The 25,874-nt window shown below is 45.6% G+C and overlaps 1 protein-coding gene and 1 non-coding gene across 5 annotated transcripts; both read right to left on the bottom strand.

Annotated features, from left to right (window-relative positions):
* Positions 1-1,013: 1,013 nt before the first annotated feature.
* ccar1 (cell division cycle and apoptosis regulator 1) lies at positions 1,014-24,795 on the bottom strand. Of its 4 annotated transcripts, none has more exons than XM_035400344.1 (26): positions 24,496-24,795; positions 23,544-23,700; positions 21,046-21,221; positions 20,639-20,785; positions 19,896-19,928; positions 19,266-19,462; positions 18,508-18,634; positions 17,683-17,796; positions 14,870-15,062; positions 14,532-14,673; positions 14,028-14,183; positions 12,940-13,165; positions 12,585-12,698; positions 11,998-12,164; positions 10,933-11,143; positions 9,803-9,886; positions 9,090-9,278; positions 8,007-8,198; positions 6,996-7,241; positions 6,761-6,896; positions 6,296-6,384; positions 5,724-5,864; positions 5,313-5,433; positions 4,884-5,066; positions 3,975-4,180; positions 1,014-2,321 (listed from the first exon to the last, which is right to left on the bottom strand). In XM_035400344.1, exons 2-26 carry the CDS (start codon positions 23,653-23,655, stop codon positions 2,268-2,270), a joined length of 3,756 nt encoding a protein of 1,251 aa, XP_035256235.1. In that variant the 5' UTR covers positions 23,656-23,700; positions 24,496-24,795; the 3' UTR covers positions 1,014-2,267. The 4 variants fall into 4 exon arrangements, with proteins under 4 accessions (XP_035256235.1, XP_035256238.1, XP_035256239.1 ...); XM_035400347.1 differs by having other exon boundaries at positions 17,683-17,757; XM_035400348.1 differs by lacking the exon at positions 17,683-17,796.
* LOC118218620 lies at positions 12,396-12,460 on the bottom strand. The gene has a single exon (XR_004763500.1). It is a non-coding gene; the product is annotated as a small nucleolar RNA SNORD98 (small nucleolar RNA).
* Positions 24,796-25,874: the final 1,079 nt, after the last annotated feature.

Genomic DNA, 25,874 nt, shown 5'->3' with positions numbered 1-25,874 from the left:
ACACTGATCTCAGAGATGAGTGTCTCTGTAACACACTGATCTCAGAGCTGAGTCTCTGTAACACACTGATCTAAGTGTCTCTGTAACACACTGATCTTAGAGCTGAGTCTCTGTAACACACTGATCTCAGAGCTAAGTGTCCCTGTAACACACTGATCTTAGAGCTGAGTCTCTGTAACACACTGATCTCAGAGCTGAGAGTTTCTGTAACACACTGATCTTAGAGCTGAGAGTCCCTGTAACTTTCATACTAATTATGGTGATATTTTAAGTTCAGATTTTATGGTTTCAGGTTTCTCTTCTTAGGAAGCGTTATGGATGCAATATGATTGTTTTCAGAATTTGTATTTTGGCTCACAGCTAGCATTCAACTAAGGCTTTAGTTTAATGATGCTACAGGGAAACTTGCTGTTCTGGGAATGTTTTTAGTCAGGTCCGTTACTATTGCTCATATTAATTGGGTGAATGCACTTCTGTTTTTCCAATGTTGTGAATATCCCTGGAAAATGGCGTCTTCTTAAATTAATGTTGTGTATTATGGAGGAATTAAAATGGCTTTTTCTAAGAGTTATTCACCCTGTCTCCAGTGTTTCCAAATTTTCATTATACTGCAATAATTTATTTTCTTGAACAGTAGCTTTAATACAAGCAGGACTGTGAAGGCTTTTCTATGTACTGCTGGGTTTATAATGTGCAGTTTATAACAGGACAGGACACAACACCCACGGTCTCAAAGTGTTTATGGGGTAATGGTGCCATTTATTTACCTGACAACTGCTCCCCCTAGTGAACTACAAACTCAAACAATTATGCTTGTGGAAAACAGATGGGTACATGGACGTGAGGGTACAGGCAAATCATTTGGACTGTCAACCCAACCTGTGCTGCTGCAGTCAACCCAACCTGTGCTGCTGCAGTCAACCCAACCTGTGCTGCTGCAGCTAACCCAAACTGTGCTGCTGCAGCTAACCCAACCTGATTGTACCAAAAATACAAAGGGTCTGGAGCAGAGAAAGGCTAAAATGAACCACTTTTATTAGCACAGGACAACCATAGAGTACATTTTAAATAGAAAAATAATATGCATTATTCTGCTTTGGACTCATGTCTAAATCAGGTCTTTCTTTCCTTTAAGCACACCCCATTCATTGTAATCATTTCCACAGAGAACATCAGGCAGAACCAGAAAGAAACAGTTGCTCTTCAGTCACTTTCAGAACGTTCACGCATGTACGTGGAAACTCAACCATAACTATAAAACGCTGGCTGCCACTCGTCTTAGTGTAAATATTTAGCCAAACTCGTCAAATTCCCTTTTTATATGAACAAACGGAATAATTCACAAACGGGGCTAGCCCTGTTAAACACAATCTGAAGGCAGAAAAAAACTGTGACTTGTGCGTGTGTGTGTGTGTGTGTGCGCACGCGTGTGTTTTTTAAATACGATTTAAAAGGAGATTTACTCCAGAGTTGGACTGGGGGGAGCTGCATGCAAAGGAAAGCGTGTAAAGCGGGGCGTATATGTCTTAGCCCGGTCGCAAGAAGGAAAGAAATGCTCCGTTAAAAATGTGTTTATTGATCAGCCAAGTCACTGCAATATAGAGGAACGCTGCCGAACAGCGTCTGGTTTCGTACTACACTGCTTTCACGCGCGGTCCTTATCAAAGCCTTCTCTTTTTTTGAAACTCACACCACTTGAAACATAAATAACACACTATTATTGCTAATTAGACCTGGATAAGTACAGCACACACATACTGGCACAAACTATTTGGACAGAGGGATTAGACAGGATAGCAAAATAAACTGTTTTAAATAGACAACCTTCAAAAATTAATATTAATTGAGCATTATTTTGTAAAAAAAAAAAAAAAAACCTGTCTCTTTTACGAAAGACCAATAAATTTCAACAGAACCCTCAAAACACTATTCTAAACAAAATAATGCTTTTAAATATAAACTTAAAATTAAGCCTTATTATTTGAACATATTACAACTGAGATAATGAACCTATTTAATTTTAAACAAGTTATTTTGTCAATGGATTCCTTTCATTTGGATAATATGTAATGTACGAGACCTGAAATCAGTCACTACAATGACCCGACAATCATCCATAAAACTGTATCTGGGCACAAAACAATTAAAAATCAATGATCCAAAATAAAACAAGCATTTGAATGGTTAGTGCTTATGTACAGTTTTATAAGAAAGACCATTTGAGGAGTTAGTGCGTATTTACAGTTTCATAAGATCAGAAAGGCAGCTCATTCAGATCCATTGGCCTGGGATTTTTGGTCGCTGTCTTCAGAAGGAACTTCCTGGAAAACAAAATGAATTCCTTCACATTATTTTTTTTGTGTGTCTATATTTTCCGAAGAAGAACTCATTACATAAGTTTAAGAATTGTTTTTCATACTTAAAATACTGTATTTTATAGTAACTGGACAACAGGAGCAGAACCTCAGATTTAACTTAACCATTTAAGCCCGCGGGCCACTAAAGTTGCCGAAGTCTCTTTTTCCGCCTGTGAATATTTTTAGGATGATTATAGTTGTTTAAAGCTCTTCCTAAGGTTATCTATGTGCATGCCAGTTGTTTTTAATGCATCTACAGTCATCCTAGCTCTATTCACAGACGGAGAAAAAAGTGGTAGGGACTTCGGCAACTTCAGTTGCCCCCGGGGCTTAAATGGGTTAACTGAATAATACGCAATTATGCCTGAGCAAGCTCAGCATTATCACAGTCACACTTCAATTTCCACAAAATCCAGAGAGGCAAGCCTCAGCACGTCAGCCGAAGAACACAACGTGGGAAAGTCACAGGAGTATATCTGTGAAACTGGCACAATTAATTATTTTTTCTCTCGTCACGTTTAAACATCAGCGATCAAGTTATAACAGCTTGTCTTTCAGAAGACAAAATGTGGCATTGTTCGGTACAGTATTTAATTTGTTTTCTGAACATATCAGACTGCCCTACTTGTCTGATCAGGCATTTCACTTGTCCCAGATAATTGGACAATCAAACGATCCTTAATGCCAATGCTTCATGAAAATGTAATGTACGAGGTCTCAATTACAAAAAAGATAAAATGAGTATTAAACTGATTTTTGCTAGAGGCAAGACTCAGTAAATGTAGTAAGAGTTCAGTGTACTCTATTACATATACTGTATCTGCAGAGAAAAACTATCCCAATCAAGATTCAATTTGCTGAATCTGAAGGTAATTTTCAAAGCTGTGAAAATTTCTTGATAATTTCTTGGTAATTTGAGGTGGTAAAACAGGAAAAGCAGGTCACACCATTAGTGTCGATAAAGCCCTGCGCTATTTAGAATATTATGAGCAAATGGTTCAATTTTATTGAACTTTCTTTTTCTCTTCCCATTTTAACTGGGCTGAAGGAGAAAATATTCAGGAACAGCGACCTGGGAACAAAACATCTGAAGATCTGATGAGATCAAACCTGTCCCACAACCCGCGAGGATTCAGGACTGGATGACATGAGTAAACATGCAGAAGTAACGCATGAGGACATCGCACATTGCTTTAATTTCTCCTCTCTTGGTGCTGACAGGCCTTCGATGCAAAACTAAAAAAGCAGCAATGCAGTGCTAATAAATGCCCATCCGTTCTCATTTCTGTCAGAAATAAGGTGGATAAAATCAGTGTAATATCAGAGTTTTTTTTCTTTCTTTAGCTCTTTATGCCCAACTATTAAAATTATGATTTTGACTGCACAGGGTCTAATTAATGCCAGTTCCACCAAATTTAATCCTGAACTACATTTTGCAACTGCATGGAAAAACAAACGCACTTTGCCTAGTTCATGGAGTTCTTTACCAATCAACATTGGCCACATATAGTAAAGCATCGCACCAGACCTACGTGTAAATCCTCTTCAACCCCTGAGAAATTCAATTTTTTATTCAAGTACCACCAGACATGATAACAATCAACAGTCTGTACATACCTTTTGTAAAACACCTTGCAATTCCTTAATCACTCCATTCAGGTTGGTGACCGTTTTGTGCAGCTGATCTTCGAAGGAGCTCTTCGTCTGCTCCGTTGCGCTCAGGTTCCCTTCGGTCTGCGCAAGCCTGGCCTTCACGTCCTCCAGCTCTCGCGTCAGGCTGCGATTGGTCGTTTCCAGGTGCGATATGTGTTTCGCATCCTCATCTGCAAGGGAATCGCATTTGGGCCCGATACAATTAGCCAAAGGGGAAAGGTGCAGCGCCAGTAGTCTTGTCTGGGACAGGGGCATCAACCACAAAGAAGATTTCAACTGTTGATGGGCTGTACCAGCAATTTAAGTTGACTTAATTCTGCACCTTGAGCAAGTAATTGATATTTAAGATGATTTTATCAAGATCCTGCAAATTAAGTAGATGGGAGAATTTGAAAACTGTTTTGGTACATTTTTGAGACAAATACAAAGGAGCAAGAACAAGCAGATCGGCTTTAGTACACTGCAATAAATAAAAATATATATATAGTTTTATTTTTTATTTGGCATTTCCCATCCCAGTCGAATTTGGAATGTCAAATTCTCAAACTAATCACAATCCTACTCATATATGGGCCCCTGCTGCCAGCTCGGGAGAGTGAAGGCAATCCGCCGTTCTTCGCCAAAACAAGAAGCTCTGCCAGCCAGATGCTTCTTTTCACACCTCGCTCGAACAATGAACGCACAATCCCTGATCATATCCCACCCGTATCCCTGAGCAACGCAAAGCCAATTACGCGCCGCTCCCGTGGGGGCAGCCAGCCAGTCAGAACTGGCGTGGGCCGGACTCGATCCGAGACTGTGGTGCTCACTCACAGCGAGTGAGCTGCTCGTCCAAGAGGGTAAGAATTACAGCCCGATGTCTTGGCTACGTACCCATTTTAGTGTCCTGTGTCATCAGCTTCTGCTCGATGTCCTCTCTGGACTTCTCGCTCTTCTCCAGTTTCTGCATCATGCTGCTCACGTCCACCATGGCCCCGTTGTACACAATCAGGCTGCCAGACTGGGGCTCGCTGGACTCACGCTTGTACTTGTGGGAAGGCAGCAACGCCGTGTTCCCTGCAACACACCAGCGAAGCTCATCAATTCAAACACCGACAAAACAACCAGTCACATTTCAGAGTACTTTTATCACTAATATTAATAAATTTCAATGAATATAGCAGGATAATTTGGTGCAGACCAGGTTAGTTCATTCCCATTCTGGGATCATTGCCAGACTGAATTCCAAGCCTGGGATCATTCCCTTACTGAACCCTCAGCTTGGGATCATTCCATGACTGAACCTTCAGCTTGGGATCGTACCTAAAAGGCTATCCAGGGAAGCCTCAATGAAAGAGGGGCAGCCTTCGTCTTTTGCTCGGTCGGTCAGTTTCCTGTAGAAGCACGACTCCTTCACAAAGGGTCTATTTAACAATTTCTTGACCTGGAAAAGAAAAAAAAAAAAAGAAAAAAAAAAAGATTTGCACTCAGGAGATCCCTCCAGCAGCTGTGAAGTCAGCAGGGTTTCCACCGCAGGGCCAGTCCATGCACTAGAGCTGGGTCTTTCGAGGATTGGCCATCCAGCAGCAAAAAAATGGAAAAATGCTACACAACTGGGCATGTAGAATTTTTCCATTTTTTTTGCACATGAAGCATATTCAGGCATAAAGGCATGTGTGAAAACTGCGCGCAACCCAGAGAGCTGGTTTAGGATTTGGCGAGTGGCATCCCTACCTGGGCCCGGGACAGGTGCAGGCCCAGAGTATACATGATCTCCTCCACGTCCTTCTCCAGCAGGTATCCACAGTGACTTTGATCAAAGTACACAAAAGCCATCAGGAGGTCTCTGTTGTGTGTGACCATCTGCTTCTTCTCCTGTCACAGACAGAGAAACTTTCATGAGTGTGAAGACACACTAAAACTGAGCAGAACTATACGTATACATTTACTAAACCGAGTGAACATGCGAAAAACTCTGTTCTTATTTCATACAGCATAAACATATTTGAAAACAAACAGAATACTTCATAAACCCTGAAAAAACCTCAGGACAGGTTGAATAAAATAACAGCAGTGACCCACATATTTCCAGTGGAAGAACGCCAAGTAGTTACATTTAGCACTTCATAACATCTGAAGAATTACCAAGCAACTTCGACTGTTTTATTCTGTTTGATAGCAAACTGTTAATGTTTTATTGAATTAAGTTGGAAGTGATGCTATTTTTAATTCTGTGAAGTCAGGATGAATCCACGTGAGACTCAAGTCTAACGATCGGCAGAAAGAGGGCGCCACCGGTGGCCCACCTTATCTTTTGAAGACCTCTCTTTCGACTTCCTGTCATCTCTCCGATCATCCCGCCTGTCCCTTCCATTAGAGTCTTCATCATCTTTATCTGAAGGAGAGGAAACAAGGTCTACACTGTGGATGTGCACGACTGGATAAAATCAGCACCAATCAGACCACTGCTGTGAAGAATGACTATCCAACCGTGGGGATGCATCACTTGGAAGGCTGACAGAAAAAAAGTTTTGATTAGATCTTAATTGCTTCTGCCCTGATTATTGGTTATTAGCATAAAGTAAAGATTGCAGCTACACAATGGGAAGAAGCTTACTTTGAAATATCAAGCTACTGTGTATGCCTCTGTTTGCCATAAAGAATTTAAATTCTTAAAACTGGTGTATATTAATTGATTGATTTTTAAAGTTACAGTAGCAGTTTGTTTGCTGTTGTGGCACGCGGAAGGTTCCGGAGCCTCAGGCCCGTACCATCATAATCTTCATCATCGGCCTCCTCTGCCTCCATGGGGTCGTACTCCTCCGCGTTCACGTTGCTCCCCTCATCCTCGTTGTCATCCTCATCTTTGGACTCCTCCTTCTTCAGCGTTCTCTCCTTCTCCTCCTCCTGGTGGGCGGGGACATCGACACACTTCTGTCAACCAGAGAGGTCAAAAGCTCCCGCCCTTTTAACTATTCGATCCATCCACCCAAATGTTTCACCCACCTTTTTCTCCTCTCTCTCCTCTTTCACTTTCTTCACCGCTGGCTCTCCGTTCTCGTCCTCCTTTTCCTTCTTCACGTCCTTCTTCTCGGCCTCCCTCTTCTCCTCCCTCTTGTCCACCTCTTTCTTGGCCTTGTCCTTCTTGTCCTTCTTGTCGTCCTTGGAGGGCAGGGAGGCCAGAGCTTTGTAGATCCTGAAGCCGAAGTCTCGCTGGAGCATCTCGTTAAAGAGCTCAGCAAACAGAGACACCTGGAATGCCGAAGACATGGAGACCAGCTGCAGGTTAGCCGCTGACTCGTATGACCTGTCACTAATAACATTCAACAATAAAAGTGAAATTAAAGTGCACAAACACTTACAGGGAGATCAAACTTCATAGCACTGCAAGTAGTTTAAGTAGCACGCCACATATATATTGTGTTACTCATGAGGGAACCCTATCTAGTCGGTCACCTTTCTAGAGTACAAGCTTTCATTGCCTAATATGTACATGTTTCAACACTGGAAATAAAAATCTTTCCCATGAAATTGTGGATTTCTCAAGCAATCCAGAAGTGATATTTAATGGCACATTCAGAAGTGGTGTATATGGCTTTCCAAACAGTACTTCAGCTTTTCAGCCAACCTCCATCTTTGCCATATTATGAGAATCTCATCCTTTTTTTTGTATGAAACTCGTTTACCATATTGTACAGTAGCCACGCTGTTCAGCCAATCCAGTATAGTATAAGGTTTATCCATAGAAAGTAAAAAAAAAAAAAAAAAAGCTATGTAAGTCGCTCTAGATAAGAGCGTTTGCTAAATGCCTGTAATGTAATATAACGTAATGTGTAACTGTTTAATGTCACTTGCCTTAGTGATAATGATCTTAATGGAGCTAGACTTAAAGGGAGAGGAGTGTTTGCCAGAGTATTTACAGCTTATCTATGGAGATTGTAAGTGCTTATCGGCATTTCCCCGAGTGATAACGAGCCTAACGTGGCTGGATGCAGAGGGAGAGCAGAGACGGCTCACCTCGAAGGAGTGCTCCTTGTTGTCCTCCAGCCGGTAGTCCAGCAGGACGCTGAGGGACATGATGCTGCAGTCGAACTTGCCGTTTTTGGCGGCCCAGTTGGGGTGCACGATGATGGTGGGCTCGTCGGGCAGCACGTAGCGTCGTTCCCGCCGCTGCCGCTCCAGATCCTCCTGCCGCTTCCTCTCCTCCTCCTAACGGGAAATCACGCCATTTTACTCAGCAAAGCTCAGCCCTCTCCTCCTCCTCCTGACGGGAAATCACGCCATTTTACTCAGCGAAGCTCAGCCCTCTCCTCCTCCTCCTGACGGGAAATCACGCCATTTTACTCAGCAAAGCTCAGCTACACCAGCAGTTTCCTCTGTCTGCCTCAGTCTAAGACTGAGTCAGACCAAAACGAGGGAAATTATCTGCTGATTATATGGAAGTTGGGCGTAAGAATCTAACTTGTTTTGTTTTGTAATATTTCCCTTCCCAGAAAGTGGGTCAACCCCGCTGTGACTCAGCAGGACAGGTGTATCTGCGCAAGAGTGACTCAGCAGGACAGGTGTATCTGCGCAGCTGTGACTCATCAGGACAGGTGTACCTGCGCAGCTGTGACTCAGCAGGACAAGTGTATCTGCGCAGCTGTGACTCATCAGGACAGGTGTACCTGCGCAGCTGTGACTCAGCAGGACAGGTGTACCTGCGCAGCTGTGACTCAGCAGGACAGGTGTACCTGCGCAGCTGTGACTCAGCAGGACAGGTGTACCTGCGCAGCTGTGACTCAGCAGGACAGGTGTACCTGCGCAGCTGTGACTCAGCAGGACAGGTGTACCTGTGCAGCTGTGACTCAGCAGGACAGGTGTACCTGCACAGCTGTGACTCAGCAGGACAGGTGTACCTGCGCAGCTGTGACTCAGCAGGACAGGTGTACCTGCGCAGCTGTGACTCAGCAGGACAGGTGTACCTGCGCAGCTGTGACTCAGCAGGACAGGTGCACCTGCGCAGCTGTGACTCAGCAGGACAGGTGTACCTGCGCAGCTGAGATTAGGCAGGACAGGTGTACCTGCGCAGCTGAGATTCGGCAGGGCTGCCCACTCTACCTCTCGGTCCTCCTCGGAGCGGGCCGGCTCCTCCTCCTCCACAGGAGGTGCCTCGGGCTTCTCCGGCTCCTGGGCCTCCTCCACCTGCTCCTCCACCTTCAGCTGCTTGGTGAGGCGGGCGATCAGCTGGGACTTGAGCCCCTTGGAGCTCAGAGCTCGGCTTTCTAGCTCCTTCCGCAGGTCATTCACCTGTAGAGAGCACAGCAGAGCACCCGCTTTACACCTTTACCTGACACAACCTCCCCTTCATACCCCATCACTTCCTTTAAGGTTTCTGTGGGTGAGGAGAACATGTTAACATACATACGGTAGGTCAGGGCCGCCCAATACTATCCTGCTGGTTTTCATTTCAACCCTAATTTGGCACACCTGACTCACTAGCAGCTCAAGGAGACCTCTAGCTCCTGGCTGAGGTGTGATGTGTTAGGGATGGAGTGAAAACCTACAGGAGAGTAAATCTCCAGGTGTAGGGTTGGGCAGCCCAGCTTTTGAGAACAAAGCCAAATTCCCATGTCACATTTCATCTTATCTACTCATGTCCCCAATATAAACTTTTCCAACACAATTAAAGCCATAATAATTACCACAAAGTACAAGGGGAAACTATTCAAAGCACAGATATCATAGAGAAAAAGCAGCATAACAGCTCATTTTTGGTGCCGTGGTATTGATTTTTTTTTTTTAAATGCAGTCAAAGTTTATCAGTCTCCTACCTTCATTGACTTCGGGTCAAGTTTGGCCCAGTGAGTGGGAGTTGTGACCTCCTTCGAATCCTCTTCATCCTTCTCCTCTTCGTCCTGGAGGAAGCAAAGTTAAGAGAAAGAGACAGGGAGAGAGAGAGAGGGCGAGACAAGAAGAGGGTAAACTAACCACTCCCTCTATCAGTGAAACGTGAAACAAAGTAGATCCGTGCAAGTAGAAAGGTCACAGCAAGGTCACAACTGTCTCATTGCCTCCTCCTATTAAGTTCTCGATTGGTTTCTCAAGGTCCACTGCTAGGGTACACGGAAGCTCTCTACCCTTTCACAAAACCAAAATGCCACCCATCAGCCAATCAAAGCCAGTTCTGTGGAACACAAAAAGGTAATCAATGACAGTAGGTCCAAGAGGTGTGTCGGACAGATTCTCTCAAAGCTGGTTTCCAAACTCTGTGTGTGTCAGTGAGAGCCCCTGGGCCTAGCAGTCATCCTCTATCATTATCATTAATCTTATTACTTATAGTAACATTTGGCTGTTCTTCACCCAACCAACTTCCCTGGAAAAATCAAGCGCTTCACAAGAGACTAAGTACAGTCCAATCAGGGAGTACCGTACAATAAAACTCGACAGACAAGAGACGGGACTCAGGGAGTTTTGGAGTTCAGTAGATACTGAATTAAAAGGAATCAAAAAGGGAAACAAAATGGGGCTAAAACAAACATATTTACACAACTGGCGCTCCAGGTTCCAGCATACTTTTTAAAAGCTCATTACTACCTTGTGCTTTTACCTTTTTAATCATTTTTTTGGTAATTTGCAGCTGGCATCCCAGCAGTTATTTTTCAAATTAAAAACCGATTTTTGTAGCAAAATAATAGCTACATAAACTTCAATATTATGAACACAGATTGGGTTCCAATGGACGAGCTGGAAACTGTTTTGCCGGTTGAGGCAGTGTGGCGAAGGTACGAGCTAAACTCCTCCCACTGTGTGTGACGCCTGCGTGACGGGGGAAGGGGGGGGGTTTGGGAGGAAGTAGGCGGGGTGGGAGTGGCCTGTGTGTTGCGTGCGATAGGTGTGTGCGTGTGTGTTTCCTGTGCCTGTGAGAAGCGGAAATGAGGAGAAAGGGATTAGCGTTCAGTGCCTGTTCTGCATCAGCCTCCTTTCGTTCAGCCAAGAGTTTCTCTGCCAGCTGCTCCTTGAGTCCGCGGGACAGCCCCTCCCACTCTGAGCGGGTAGGAAGACAATGCCAAACATCCGGGAGAAATAAAACCACTGTCTCCACATGAGCGGGGACTGTCCGCCCTTTGTGTGTCTCCTCAGGGCGGTGATAGCGAATCTCTGCAAAGCGATACCTGTCGCAAAGGAAGAGGCGCATTGGAAAGAAAGATCCCGTCAGACATCTCACAAGCCCCACCCACACTCTAACAAGCCCCGCCCACAAAGACCAAAGACCCACCCCTCGACCCATCTCCTCTGGGTGCAGCTTAACATTTGAGCTCCCCGCCCACCTCATCACTGTGACAATAAGCCCCTCCTCACCCACAAAATCTTTTTTATAAACATTTTTTTTTAAAAGGGGGAAAGGGGTCTGCAGATCTCCATGGTAGATTCTCACGGGGAACACCAGCCAAACATTGTGGAAATGCACAGGCAAAATGCAAAAAATGGTCGAGCAAGGGTACACTCCCTCTCCACCATACAGGGTCACACAGAATTTCTCCACCTAACAGGGGGTCATACAGTGTGACTGCAAAATGTCTCGTTGAGACACAGAGGGGCTTACAGGCCCAAAGTTGTTAAAATGACACTGAACCAAAGACACAGTAAAAGCAGGTTAAATGTGTAAGATATTTTAAAGTACAGGAAGTAAGAGAGGGGGATACTGGTGCGGCTCCTCCTGGCAGTGGTAGCATCGGTGCATTCAAACGACGGGACTGCAGCACAACATTAGCCAGCAAGACAATAAATAAATAATAAAATAAATAAATGTAATAAATAAATCAAGAGCAAATGAAAGACTGAACCAGGACAAAAAGAAGCATTCAGAATATCGGGAAACGGGATTGGGGAGAGACCCCTGACACGGTTCAGTACTGTCCATATGCACTTAGTTACTGGGCCTAGGGCAGTCCATCAAAAGCTCAAACTCGTTTGAACGAACAAAGCAGAACAAATTTGGAAAGTTTCGGCGGGAACATGCACTTACCACTGCGTGCATAAACTCAGATCAATGCCTGTCAGGGCCTTACAACAACGTATGGCTGTTTTAATGAGCACGGAGGGGTCTTTCTCAGGCTCTGCGCCGTCCAGGGAGGGGGACCAGTGCCCCCCAATGGCCATGGCCTCGTCCTTGCCCCTCATCCCAACAAGGAACTGCAAACACCAAAACACACAGGCAGGCCAATCAGAAACATCCTGCTGCAAGCACAACATACAGACGGGCCAATCAGAAACACCCTGCTGCTTAATATTTTACATCTGGGTGCACTATTCCGCCGAGTTGTTTTCGTAGTCAGTTTTAATGTGCAGGCGTATACTGCTGCTGCTAAGTTGACCAGGTCTCTGATAAGAAGATTTATAAAATGACGAACAGACCGGAGAGCCATCCTCAGTTAGGGTTGTTCCACACGTTGGGTTCAGTAATGGAATAGGATTCTGACATCACAGGCGGCTCTCCACCACAGCGGCTCTCGAGCGCTGTGGAACTAGTCCTTCAATCGTTCATTAAACGGAAGATAACCGTGGCGTAGCGGTTCTGCGGGGGCCTGCCCCTGAGCCAGCAGGCTGTCGCACCTTGATGAGGCGGGCAGGGTGCTGGAACGAGTCTCGCAGCTCCTGTGTGTCTTCGGCCAGGGCGCAGGACTTGTGGTACAGCTCGTCCAGACTCGGGTTGGCCAGCAGCATCACCTGCAGATTCGAGAGGAACCATTAGCGCTGGAGGTATGTAGATAAGCCATATATGGTTACCACAGCATTAAATAAGCTATGTCCAGTTACCATAGCACTGTACAAGTCTGACTGACAAGGTTACCTTAGCACTGTACAAGCCTGAGTGACACGGTTACCATAGCACTGTACAAGTCTGAGTGACAGTTACCTTAGCACTGTACAAGGGTGAGTGACACGGTTACCTTAGTGACATGGTTACCTTGGCACTGTAGGTGTGGTTGGCATCCGGCGGGTCCAGAACAGCGGTGTTCTTGACCAGCGAGTCCACCTCCTTGTGCATGATGTGGAAGTTGCAGTAATTGCCGAACTGGAAGGGGCGGTGGAGGGGGAAGGCGTCCACCCAGGTGAACTCCGCGTGGAAGAAGTCGCTGGGGATGTAGAGGCTCTGGTACCGACGCCGCAGCTCCATCATGTCACAGTTGTACCTGCGGAAAGGTGGAGAAGTACGGTCATGCCAGGAAAACAAGTAACCCACTGCCTATGATCAAGATATTCGTACGATGGGAGTCAAGTCTCTGTCTGATACAGAAGCACTTTTCTCCTATTGGTATCACGTAAAAAAAAATAATAATAAAATAAAAAATAAATATATATATATATATATATATCCTATCAAGCACTAACCCTAACCCTCTGGCAGGCCCTACCCAGAACTAGTAAGCCAGGAGTACAGGGTTACACACGCACTTTATTCACATTTACACAGTACTGCAACCAACCACTTTGCAATTGTGTCCAATACAGAGCATTGACTGCAGTATTTATGTGCGGAAATAAGTATTCACGAATTTTCATGAACATATCTATAGATAAAATCACCAGATGGAATACAGGACATTATTTGTGTAATACGGAATTTGAAGTCAATACTTGTTAGATGCATGTCTGTATCGAGCATTTCTGCTCAATATACAACCTGTGCAGACAATGCTGCAGCAGACTGTAAAAATGTGCACTTTTTCCAGGAGCGTATTGAGAGTAATATCTTATTTCAGGTTTTTCCTGTTATTGCAATTCTTTTTCAATGTTCCTTTCCAAGCTAGAACTACATTACTCCAAATGGGACACAACTGACAAATCTCTCAGAAAAAACGAAAAGAAGCAGACTTGAGTATGATTTCGGCGAAAGCATCATTTCCATGCAGAAAAACAGCAATGAAAAATTCACGCTCCTGTGAGTTTTCTGTGAGATTCAAGCTTCCGTGAGTCTTATATGGACGGCAGGAGATGCCTGCTTATACTAGCAGTGTCTGAGGAGGGGTGCAGGTGCTTTGGGACTCCACCCACCCGTCCAGGGAGAACTTAGAGAACTGCACGGTGTATCGCGGGACCACCCGGCGGGGACGTCTGGGGGATCGGTCCCGACGAGGGGAGCGGTCTCGGGAGCGTTTGCGTGTGGGAGACCGCTCCCTCGACCTCCGCCGTTCCCGCTCTCTTTCGCGGCTGCAGGAGAGAGAAACATGTTTCAACAACAGAAGGAGGAGGCGTGGTTGGCATGGCAACAGGGCGTGCGGTTGGCATGGCAATGAGGGTGTGGATGGGCATGGTGATGGGGGCGTGGTTGGCATGGCGATGGGGGCGTAGTTGGCATGGAGATGGAGGCACGGTTGGTATGCCGATGGTGTGGTTGGCATGGCAATGGAGCCGCGGTTGTCATGGCAATAGGGTGTGGTTGGCATGGCAATGGAGGTGTGGTTGGCATGGTGAAGGAGGCGTGGTTGGCATGGCGATGGGGGCGTGGTTGTTCTGGTGATGAGGGCGTGTTTGACATGGCGATGCAGCTGAGCTCACCTGCGGTCGTCCTTCCTGAGGATGAGCTCCGGGCGGTCATTGCGGTTTGGGAAACGGGGAGCGGGTTCCAGCCGACGCACTGGCTGAGGCTGCGGCATCATCCTCACAGGGGGCTGAAGCAAGCCTCCTGAAAACACACACTCTACATACGTGCACACACACACACAGTTTAGACTAATCAACTAACTAAACAACTTCTAAGAAACGAGCAGCTTGCAATATTCATTACTAGATATCAATCAACTATTAAACCCCCCAATAAGACCAGAACACCACTTTCATCCTGAGGCCCATTAAAGAGCTTCAGGTGTGATGTCACAGAAGTGGGCGTGACCTACCTTTGGGGGGCGGCTGTGGCAGGAGGGGCTGGGGGGGGTTCTGCAGCAGGGGGGCCAGGGAGGCTGCAGAGAGCTGGGCCTGCAGGAGGGAGGGCGGCGGTCCCTGGGCAGGCATGCTGAAGGTGGTGGGCGGAGGCAGTGACTGCAGCATGGTGGGGGCCGGTTTCATCATGCCGGGGCCTGGGGGCTGGCTCTGAGACAGGGCAGACAGAGAGGGGGGGAGGGGTTACACTCCTCATTAACACCACTCCACCCTTCTTCAGTCTGAACCAATTTTCTAAGAGTGATTTTTATAAGGTTAGTCCACACTGGGAACGGCTGACATTTGCAGTATCTGTAGCTGGAAGAGAGGGCTAAGGGCAAGAACAGCACAGGGAGAGAGAGCACAGAGAGAGAGGGGGCAGGGAGAGAGAGCACAGAGACAGAGAGAGAGGGCAGGGAGAGAGAGCACAGAGACAGAGAGAGAGGGCAGGGAGAGAGAGCACAAAGACAGAGAGAGAGGGCAGGGAGAGAAAGCACAGAGACAGAGAGAGAGGGCAGGGGGAGAGAGCACAGGGGGAGAGAGCGCACAGGGAGAGATCGGCACAGAGACAGAGAGAGCGCAGGGAAAGAGCGCAGGGAGAAAGCGGCACGCCCACGCACGCCATCGTCTCGTCTGACAGCACTGCAGCCAGAGCTCAGGCACAGAAATGGTCAGGATTAGGGTTAGAGGCCAGATTAGAGCTGTGATGAGAGGGACAATCCAACCACGAACCACTGTGGTGCACCGCTGGGCACAGTCAACAACAGCACGGTCACAGTCCGTACCAGCAGTCAAATACAGTCAGTACCAGCACAGTCAAATACAGGCAGTCAGTACCAGTACAGTCAATACAGTCAGTACCAGCAGAGTTAAATATGGTCAGTCAGTACCAGCAGAGTCAAATACAGTCATTGTCAGCACAGTCAAATACAGTCAGTACCAGCAGTCAGATACAGTCAGTCAGTACCAGCACAGTCAAATACAGTCAGTCAATACCAGTATTCAACAAGTCAGTAACAGCACAGTCACATTTCACACTTTCTTAAAGCAGGCCTGTGTGTGTATGCATTTCAGAAAGAGAAGCATCCCTAATGAAGCACAGATTTATCAAAGGAGTCTGAATATTTCAATTAAAAACCACCTACAAAAGCAGATTTACTTAAAATGTTGCGTATTTCTGAAACTCTCAAACTCTGAGGGATTTGTTTTTCTTCATTATGACAGGAGGAACACTACAAAATCCTCCACCTGATGTGTCACACATCAAAAATAGGTTAACTTACAGGCATTGGGTGTGTAGGTGTAAAACACAATGAGTATGCAAGTGCGAAAGTGTTCCACTTAAAACTAAATGCGTCATGAAAGTACAGCTGTATCACAGAGTCAGACTGACCAGCCCACTGAACAGACACGAAACCGGAAGTAACATACGCAGCTACGCTTCATTAACACCAAGCTCTTTATCGCCGATGCAAACAATGAGCACAAAACTGAACAACACTTTTCATATGAAACACAGTCAGCATTGCATTTTAGCTAAACAGCACAAAAAGGGAAAATCAGGAGTATTTGATGTAAAGAAAAGCTAGAAAGTTCAGAGGACAGAGATATCAGGACTCTGAAAAGGATATAGAAAGAGAGTCACTGCAGTCATTTTTTAAAAGCTATGGGATGTTGGCTCAGAATAACTTTGTTGAAACGAGTAACTCAACAAAAAAAAACAAAAAAAATCCCAGGGGACACACTGGTGATTAACATTTGATTATTGGTTAATTTAAACTAAGGTTTGTCCGCTATAAAATCAGAGCAGCCCATTTAAAAATAACGTGATACAAATTTTTACTAGCATTACAATATAATCAAGATTTTATGGTGTTTTGTAGGACATAAGGGTTCTTCTGTGAACAGAAGCTGTTCTAATTCCTGGTGACAGAACTCAAACAGAACAAGAGACAAACCAGCATTAGCGCCCTGGAAGGTTAAGATAGTTTTGTAAGATTTACTAGAGCAAAGATATCACATCCATGAACACAAATGACTCACAGACTACTGAACCCAAAGAAGAGTAGTTAGTGCAGAGAGCTCGTTCATACCATCCCTTTGCATTTCAACTGCTTTCACTTGGACTCGATTTTTTTCCCCACTGACCCTTTTTTCTTATTTGAAATGTTTTCCTAACATATTCTTTTTCACTCCAAAAATTTTGAAATGCTCAACTGCAACTGCAGGCCTGTCTCAGTAAAGGACATCCTGGCGATTCTGGGAGGGTGCATGCCTCGGGCGACCTGCAGCGGCTCCAGCGCAGGGGTACTGCGCCGCTGTCGCGTGCAAACAGCCACACCTGCGGAAACCGCAACGAGGATGCAGGGAGGTTCCCAACTGCAGAAGCCCTCCCTCCCGGGAGAACGCTACGGGACTCCGGGTAACACTGCTGCAGTTAAACAGCCCTACTGCTCATAACGGCTGGATCACCTGCACACCTGCTCTATATGAAGGCCCAAGCACAGCACCTGAAACACACAGGGACCAAGGAGGAAGAGCCTGAGCTTCGCACTCCTCTCAGCTCCTGCGCTGGGGGCAGCAGAGTGCTCCTGAGGGGCAATCGCTTCCTCTAACAGTCAGCTAGCAGCTGTGAAACTTAAAACACAGGTCAAAGCTACAGGAGTCAAGCGGTATGAGATGGGCTGTCTGAGCCATGAGAGAAGAGAGAAAAGGAGGAAGAGCTACAGAGGGATAGAGGGATAGAAGTATGGAGGGATGGAGAGATAGGGGGATGGAGAGGGAGGGTTACATTTTGTCTCGAGTCCACCGCGGAGTGCATTTCAGAGTAGCGGGGCAATCCTGCATCAGAGTAAAAGCTCACGAGCTGTGGGGAGACTGGAGGTAAGGGCTGAGGCTGCTGTAGCTACATGGGGATTAAAAGAGGAGTGAAAAACCGTTAACCCACACACACAGCACGCGCGCGCACACACACACACACACACACATACAAACACACACAAACAGCATACACACACACTGCTAAGCACAGCATGCACACACACACATACACTCACAAACACAGCATGTGCATACACACACACTCACAAACACAGCATGCACACACACACACAGCACGCGCACACACAAAGTCACAAACACATACAAACACACAAAAACAGCATACACACACACACTGCTAAACACAGCATGGGCACACACACATACACTCACAAACACAGCATGCACACACACACACACACACACACACACACACACACACACACATTGCCACAAACAGAGCATGCACACACACACAAACAGTCACAAACACAGCATGGACACACACACACATACACAAACCAAACACACACACACTGCCACAAATACAGCATGCACACACACATACACCCACAAACACAGCACACACACACACACACACACACACACACACACAGTCACACACATAGTCTCACACACACACACACACACACACACACACACACACACACACACACAGTCACACACATAGTCACACACACACACACACACACACACACAGTCACACACATAGTCTCACACACACACACACACACACACACGGCTGTCCCCTCCCTGCTGGACCCGGCCGGCTCACCGACTGCGAGGCCAGCTGAGGCAAGGTCTGAATGCGCTGGGCGTTCCATTTGAAGGGCATGTTGGGATTGTAGACCGCCTCCACCAGAACCCGGTCACCAACCTGGGGCGTCTTCCCCTTCACAGCACTACGAAGACAAGCACAATCACCTCAAATCCGCAACATCTGCACAACTTCAACTGGAAAGAGTTCGCACTGATGTTCAGTTCTCTGGCCTTAATTCAGGCGTCAATTATCTTCCTCATAACACACTTTTGCAGAAAATAGCCAAAATCTGCTTTGCCAAACTGCGATTGGGAAAAAGAAAACTGAATGCTAACTGAATCAAAGCTTTTTTGTAAGATGCCTGTGAGGACTTAAACTGTTTGATGGGAACTGAATTACACTGAAAAAAAAAACTTTTTTATAACAGGACTGTAACTTATTAAAAAACAAACAAATCAACCGTATACTGGTTAGAGTGCCACAACTACAAACATAATGAACAGCATACAGATTTAATGACATGTGGTGTGTCAAAACTCAGCACTGAGTTGAACAAACTGGAAAAATCATAGTGGACATTTCAGGCCCTCCCATAGAAACGGGTGTTAAAATGTGAGGGTGGCAAAATACTCGTCATCTTGAGTGATCAACAGGGAGCTGACTGCGTCTTTATTGGTTTGTCTCAGCCTTATTTGTGCTGATGGTGGCGCTGTCGCCCACTTCCAGAGGCGGAGCAGAAGGGCCGTCCCGCCTCGCCCTGCCCCGCCCCGTACCTGAGCTGGAAGAACACGTCCTCGTCCACGAAGCCGAAGGTGTCGTGCAGCTTGTTGACGACCCCGGTGAAGACGCGCTGCTTCTGGGGCTGCGCCTGCTGCTGGTGGCTGGAGCGGGGGCTGGGGTAGGACACGGTGATCTGGGCCGTCTGCTGCGGGTTCGACAAGCTGAGGCTGGTCGGCAGGGCCACAGGGGGCTGCGAGCACGAGGCAATTCACACGGGGAGGGTGTGAGCGAGGAAGAGCTGGGGCTTATTAAGCCAAACCACAGCACACAGCACAGGAGGGAAACACTACCAGTAAACATCCACAAAAAAATATGGACAACGCAGATGGAAGATTCGTTTTCACTATCCGGACATACGGCATAAAGTGCTTTTTATAAATAATTAAAAAGATCTTCCCATATGGCATCTTTAGCTAATGCAGTTGAACAAGTGAGAAGGAGAGCAGATATAGTGCAGTAGGGTTAGTGTTTGCGTTAGGGCTAGTGTTTCGTGCTAGCTTTAGTGTAAGGGCTAGTGTTTCGTGCTAGCTTTAGTGTAATGGCTAGTGTTTAGTGTTAACATTAGGGTTAGTGTGTAGTGTTAGTGTTAGCATTACGATTTGCGTTTAGGGTTTTGCAGTTACCTGTGAAAGCAAGGCCTGCTGTGGCTGTGGCAGCTGAGGAAGAGAAATGGTGCGATGAAGAATCATATTTCAGCTGAAGCAGGTGGGCTGCTCACATTCTGCTATACTACAATAAGCCATCACACTGTCAAATACATCACTAACATCCTGTCTGTGCTTTATGACAATAAACTATTACATTGTAAAATGCGTCATTTCCTTGTATCAGTGTCAAAATCCTTTTAAACATTTAGTCTTGGGGGCATGAAATATTCTGAAAGGCAATGGGAATGCAGCTGACAGCACACAGCTGGGGCACTGGCGAAAGTCAATGAGAATTCAGCTAACAGCACACAGCTGGGGCACTGGCGAAAGTCAATGGGAATTCAGCTAACAGCACACAGCTGGGGCACTGGCGAAAGCCAATGGGAATTCAGCTAACAGCACACAGCTGGGGCACTGGCGAAAGCCAATGGGAATGCAGATTACAGCACACAGCCTGGGCACTGGTGAAAGCACACAGTGTGCTTCACTTTTCTTACCAAAGACCATGTGCTAAATCCCTGGTGGTACGCTGTACTCACAGTCCAATGTCCAACTGCTGTTTATGGTCTTGCTCACAGTCACTGACATCTCACTGGAAGTCTTCATTTGAGTCTCTGATTGGCTGCTGCCCTGACGCATGGGGACTAAGCTTTTATATTTGCTCTTTCAGGGCAGAAGTGCAACAGGCCCGCGTTCCTGTAACTCCCCCATGTAACTACCTGGTGAGGGACATTGTAGAGGGTCTGCTGTGGAGGCGGAGCCTGTGGTGGCTGCGGCGGCTGCTGCTGCTGCTGCTGCTGCTGCTGGTGCTGCTGCTGCTGCTGCTGCTGCTGTTGATACTGCTGCAGGGCGGAGTTGATCTGGGACTGAAATTTCAGAAGGGTTAATACTGCAGCAGAACAGTGCTGCTTGGACATGTCAGACAAGCACATTACGTTACTGAGAGTGTCCGACATCACTACAACGCATGTCGCATCAGTGCATGTTGCATCACTACAGCGCATGTCGCATTACTACAGTGCATGTCGCATCACTACAGCACGTCTGGCATCACTACAGAGGATGTCACGCCACTACAGCGCCTGTCGCATCGCTACAGCCAAGGGGACGTTTCTCAGGAGCTGACCTGTTGCAGGGCAGCGGCTGCGGCGGCTGCTGCTTGCTGCTGCAGAGCTGCGGTCTGCTGGGAGAGCTGGTAGTTGGCGGCTGATTGCGAGTTGAGAGAAGCCGCTGCCAGCGCAGACTGCTGGGAGTACATGGATGGGGAAGCACCCAGGAGAGAGGGCTGCTGCACACCCAAAGCTGGAGAGAGAGAGAGAGAGAGAGAGAGAGAGAGGAGGGGGGAGAGATGAGAGGAAAAGATAAAGAGAAAGACAGAAGAGACAGAGAGGAGAGAGAAAACAATGCTTAGCACTTTTCCCAATGACATATCTTAACCTTCAGCCGCTGACACACTACAACAAATAATAATAATAATAATACAGGTATTAACAGTACTTTGCAGATAATACAACCTATAACATAACAAAAAATAAACACATTAAGCAAAGACATATTAGAGCCATGGAAATAACAACATGAAAACAGGTCACACAATAGAAATGCCAGAAATTACATTAAAATAATAACAAAGAATAAAAATCAAGCTTAAAAATATGAGTTTTCGAAACTAGAGACTGAAGCATATCATTTGGGGGTCTGCACAGAGAAAGCTCTTTTTTCACTGGGGACTAACACACACGGGGCGACATAGCTCAGGAGGTAAGACCGATTGCCTGGCAGTTGGAGGGTTGCCGGTTCAAACTCCGCCCTGGGCGTGTCGAAGTGTCCTTGAGCAAGACACCTAACCCCTAACTGCTCTGGTGAATGAGAGGCATCGATTGTAAAGCGCTTTGGATAAAAGCGCTATATAAATGCAGTCCATTTACCATTTACACACACACAACTTTTATAAAGATCTAAAGATACACTGTGGCAGGTAGGGAGTGTAACTCAGCAATGCATTCAACGGCGAGCACAGTACATCAACGCCAACAAAGTAATAAATAAAATCTTTACATTTTATTCGAAAAACTCCTGCACCTCCAGTCTAGGCTAAGACTGAAATAATACAGTCCTCTTGTTTTTAATAGTGAATCTGCAGTCTTGCAATGTTCGTAGCATGCCTGTGATACCTTTTTACTCAAAACTCAGCTTTGACTCAAAGATGAAAAGAATGTTCTCGACTATCAGGGAGGACCTGAGATACAAAACTACAAGAATAGGACCTGGCTGTTGCTAAGAACTCAGCAGCAGAACTTCAGTTGGTGAAAACTCCAAGCGCTTACAAAGCAATAAACATTCAAAACATTTTTTTAAAAATGGCAAAACATTCAAGAAAAATAGCTATTTTACTTGGCATTGAGCTTGACAGTGCACGTTCTGCATAAAAGGAAAAGAAATGAATGCAGTGTTCTCATGCAATTTGGCCAAAAGGGGGCATTTAACAGCGAATAATACTGGCCCCAATATGGATCCTTGCAGAACTACATGGGATTAAAGGAACAGGGAAAGACACATAATACAACTGCCACTGACACTGTCCATCACAGAGAGAAAAGAACTGAATGACTCAGAAGACGTTCAGCAAGACCTAGCCAAGTTCTTAGGCAATTGATCAACACTGACTGACCCAATCAACAGCAGGAAATGCAGACCTAAAGTCTAAAAGAAGTAAAAATGAAGCTTCTTTCCCACCAGCACTCATCAACAAGTAATTTGCTCCTTTAGCAAGGGCAGCTTTAGTGTTCCGATCCAGATACTAATTTCTTGTAAGAAAGGTTTTTCTTACTCAGCAAAGTTAAAACTACTCATCTAAATATCAGAAGACAAACCTTCAGTGAGAAAATGACACTTATAAATGTTAGGGTCTATAGTTATGGATAGCAGAGGTATCCAGGTTGGGTTTCTTAATTAAAAGTTGAACCATTGTATGAAGAATGAATGAACAGACCCACTAATTGAGAGGATATCATATCACACTGTACAGTACCAACCACTTTTTATAGTCACATGGTGCAGATCACAACAAATAAATAGGATGAGGTTGAATGATTCACAGAATACAGTTAGCTTATTAGCAAAGAACACAAACCACTAAGTCGCGCTCGACTAGACGCACAGTCCCAACCACCATTTGCAGAAATCGGCTATTTCGTTTAATAAGTGCCATCACGCATTAAAAAAAATACATATAGTCGTCCTTAATCTGACAGAGAAGAGTAAAGGGATTATGGAGTTCTCTCAGCAACATCTCAACCAGGAGTGAGATGTAAGCGCCAGATCCAATTACATCTCATAACACTCGCGGCTTCTCACTGGACACAGCCAACCCCTAGATTCAGTTTCATTTTAGTACATTACGCTTCCAACCTCTGATCTTGACTGAATCTCTGGGAACTACATATAATGATGACACCGTGCCCTTTAGATTTCCAAAATAAGCTATTTTGTCTACATAAGGTATTTATGTCTAAGCGAGTCTAAATTTTAATAACGAAATATAAACGACATTTAACGGAATTGTTAAACATTACAGAGCACGTAGTAAAAAACAGGGATTTTAAAGCCACTAGGCATACTTACAGTGCAAACTGTTCAAGTCGAGCGATTGTCCTGAGTGTCCAGGCTGAGATACCGCGGTGGCTGCGAACTGTGCCGCCCACGGGGGGTTCTTCTGTCCCCCAAACTGAGCCATGGGTCAGGTCTCAGGTTTCTTGGCAGAACAGATCGTGCTGCTTATCTGTTAGAAAGATTAATAACAGACTGCTTCTGGAAAATCACTAACGTTAGAAATTGGCGCATTCAGGAATTAACATGAATTAACTAGTTAGCTAGCAAGGTATATGGTTCAAGGTCTAATTAACTTGTATAAATGCAAACGCTTGCAATGAAGCTAGCGAGTTCTTACACCAAAATAATACATTTGGCAAAACAAGTTAAACTAGCTAGCTAGTGGGTTATCATTATGACGTTAACATGTTCGGATAAAGTGTTAAACTAAACTCCAAGCGGAAAATGTAACTCGTTAGCTGCTGTTGGGGGGGATCCCACAACAATAACTACAGGACTTTCAATCGAAAGTAGAGAAGTCTACAAATTTGCCGATAAATCCAAATAAATGCAAATCAAATGTATTGCTAGCGCCCGAGCTCGCAGTTCATGAGTTCGACTATACCTAGCCTCTGCTAGCAATATGGTTTAACCGAAACGAGCTAGTTGGTGCTACCAATGTGGATTAGGATGATGACCCATCTGGTGCTAGCAATATGGGTTAAAATGAGTTGGCTGGCCACTGCGCCGCCTAAGCGAGGTGTTTTGTTTTCGTGCAAAATGGGATAACCGAGGCTCCAGGCCTTAGTAGCTAGCTAATACTATTTATCATAGGTACATAGCGAGCTGGTTTAAAGCAGCATGATAAAATTATACCTCAGCCGTATTATTTTTCAGCTACAATGCACTCCTGTTGTGTATTATGGAATTCAAGCGCACTTATTCCACAAACAAAAATGACATAATTTATTGCTACTAAGCTTACCCTCGTCTTGTTCATGCACCGGCAGAGACAGATGTACAAACTGGAAAACACCACAGAGCATGCGCTGTCCATGCTCTGCGCACGCGCTGTTTCTCCGGGCTTGCTTATAGTCTGGAAAAATGACCTATTCTCTGAGATATCGGGGCTGTAAATCGTCGCTGTAAATGCACGAAGCGCTGCGTGCGTGCGGTTACACAACAGTATCATTGGACCATCTAGTTATTTTAAACAAATGCGACTAAAAAAAGCTGATTGTAGCTACACCGTATGCTAAGGACAGAAATCACACATACATGGCTCTGTTCGCTGCGACTACTATATTGCCCTTTCACTCCCTCTCGTGGTACAGCGTCTGTACTGTAGGAGGAAAGGTGGTGAAGACATCGATAGTTCCTCACCCAGAAATATACATAATTGTTTGCTGACCTTGCTTTTCGACATGATTTGTTGATCATATTTTAAATCTACTTCAGAAATGCCATATTTTCATAATTATCTTTTGTAGCTACATTGGGCGTTTCGTCAACATATTCAAGATATTTGCAGCAAACTTACCACGTTACAGAGTTTCCCATCAGAAGCCCCCCCGAAGCCCCAGGTTAAGTACTGTTCCCAAACACAGCTCTCAAAGTGGGATTGCTCAAACCAGCCCATGGCAAGAAGAAAACCAATGGACACTTAAAGCAAAGGATAATTTATGAAAAATAAGTAAATTGGTAAATGTATTATTAATTAGTATTATAGTTATTTACTGTAATTATATTGCCCCGTCCATCTCATGATAATGAAGAATTTATAATGCAGGCTAAAACTCACCTTCTGTCTATCCTCTCTCAGCTCTCTCTCTTTTCTCTTTTGAGTGTCATGCCATCAATGTCACTCATCCCACTAATCTTTACATTGTTGCGATCTATTGCTCACCAGACTCTCCGGGAAGCTCGATGAGCTAGACTAGACCTCCTCAGCTCCTTCCCTGAGGATGGCTCCCCGCTAATCCTACTGGAAGACTTCAACATCTGCCTGGAAGCCTCCAGTCAACTGTCTTCCTGCCATTGCCCCACTCGTACAACCCCACTTTACTCCAACTCAGCAGGCAACCTCCTCTATCCCATCACCGTGAGAAACTGCTCCTCATCCGACTTCACAGTGATCCATATGCACCAATCGGATCACCACTTTAGTCGCTTGCTCCCTCCATCTCTCCCCCTTCCTCCCCAACCTCCCTTCCTCCTTCTCCCTCTCCTGTCTGCAGTCACCACTGCTTTTCCACTCTTCATCCTATCCATTTCCTTTTCTCATCCCTTAGCTGGCTCTGCCACGGGTTCTCTCATTTCCTCTCTCCTCAGCCTTTGAGTGAGAGACTGAGAGAGTGGCGTGAG

The sequence above is a fragment of the Anguilla anguilla genome, chromosome 18 (assembly GCF_013347855.1).
Source record: "Anguilla anguilla isolate fAngAng1 chromosome 18, fAngAng1.pri, whole genome shotgun sequence".
Lineage (NCBI taxonomy): Eukaryota > Metazoa > Chordata > Actinopteri > Anguilliformes > Anguillidae > Anguilla > Anguilla anguilla.
Note: the sequence above shows the minus strand (reverse complement) of the source record. Positions and strands in the feature narration are given on the sequence as shown.

Excerpts from the sequence above, each read along its gene's own strand:
- ccar1 (XM_035400344.1), bottom strand. The coding sequence starts at position 23,655 with ATGGCTCAGTTTGGGGGACAGAAGAACCCCCCGTGGGCGGCACAGTTC. Across the intron at positions 6,385-6,760 it reads CGATGATGAAGATTATGATG|ATAAAGATGATGAAGACTCT; the intron begins GTACGGGCCTGA and ends CCTCTCCTTCAG. Across the intron at positions 5,865-6,295 it reads AGAGGTCTTCAAAAGATAAG|GAGAAGAAGCAGATGGTCAC; the intron begins GTGGGCCACCGG and ends TGTCTGTGACAG.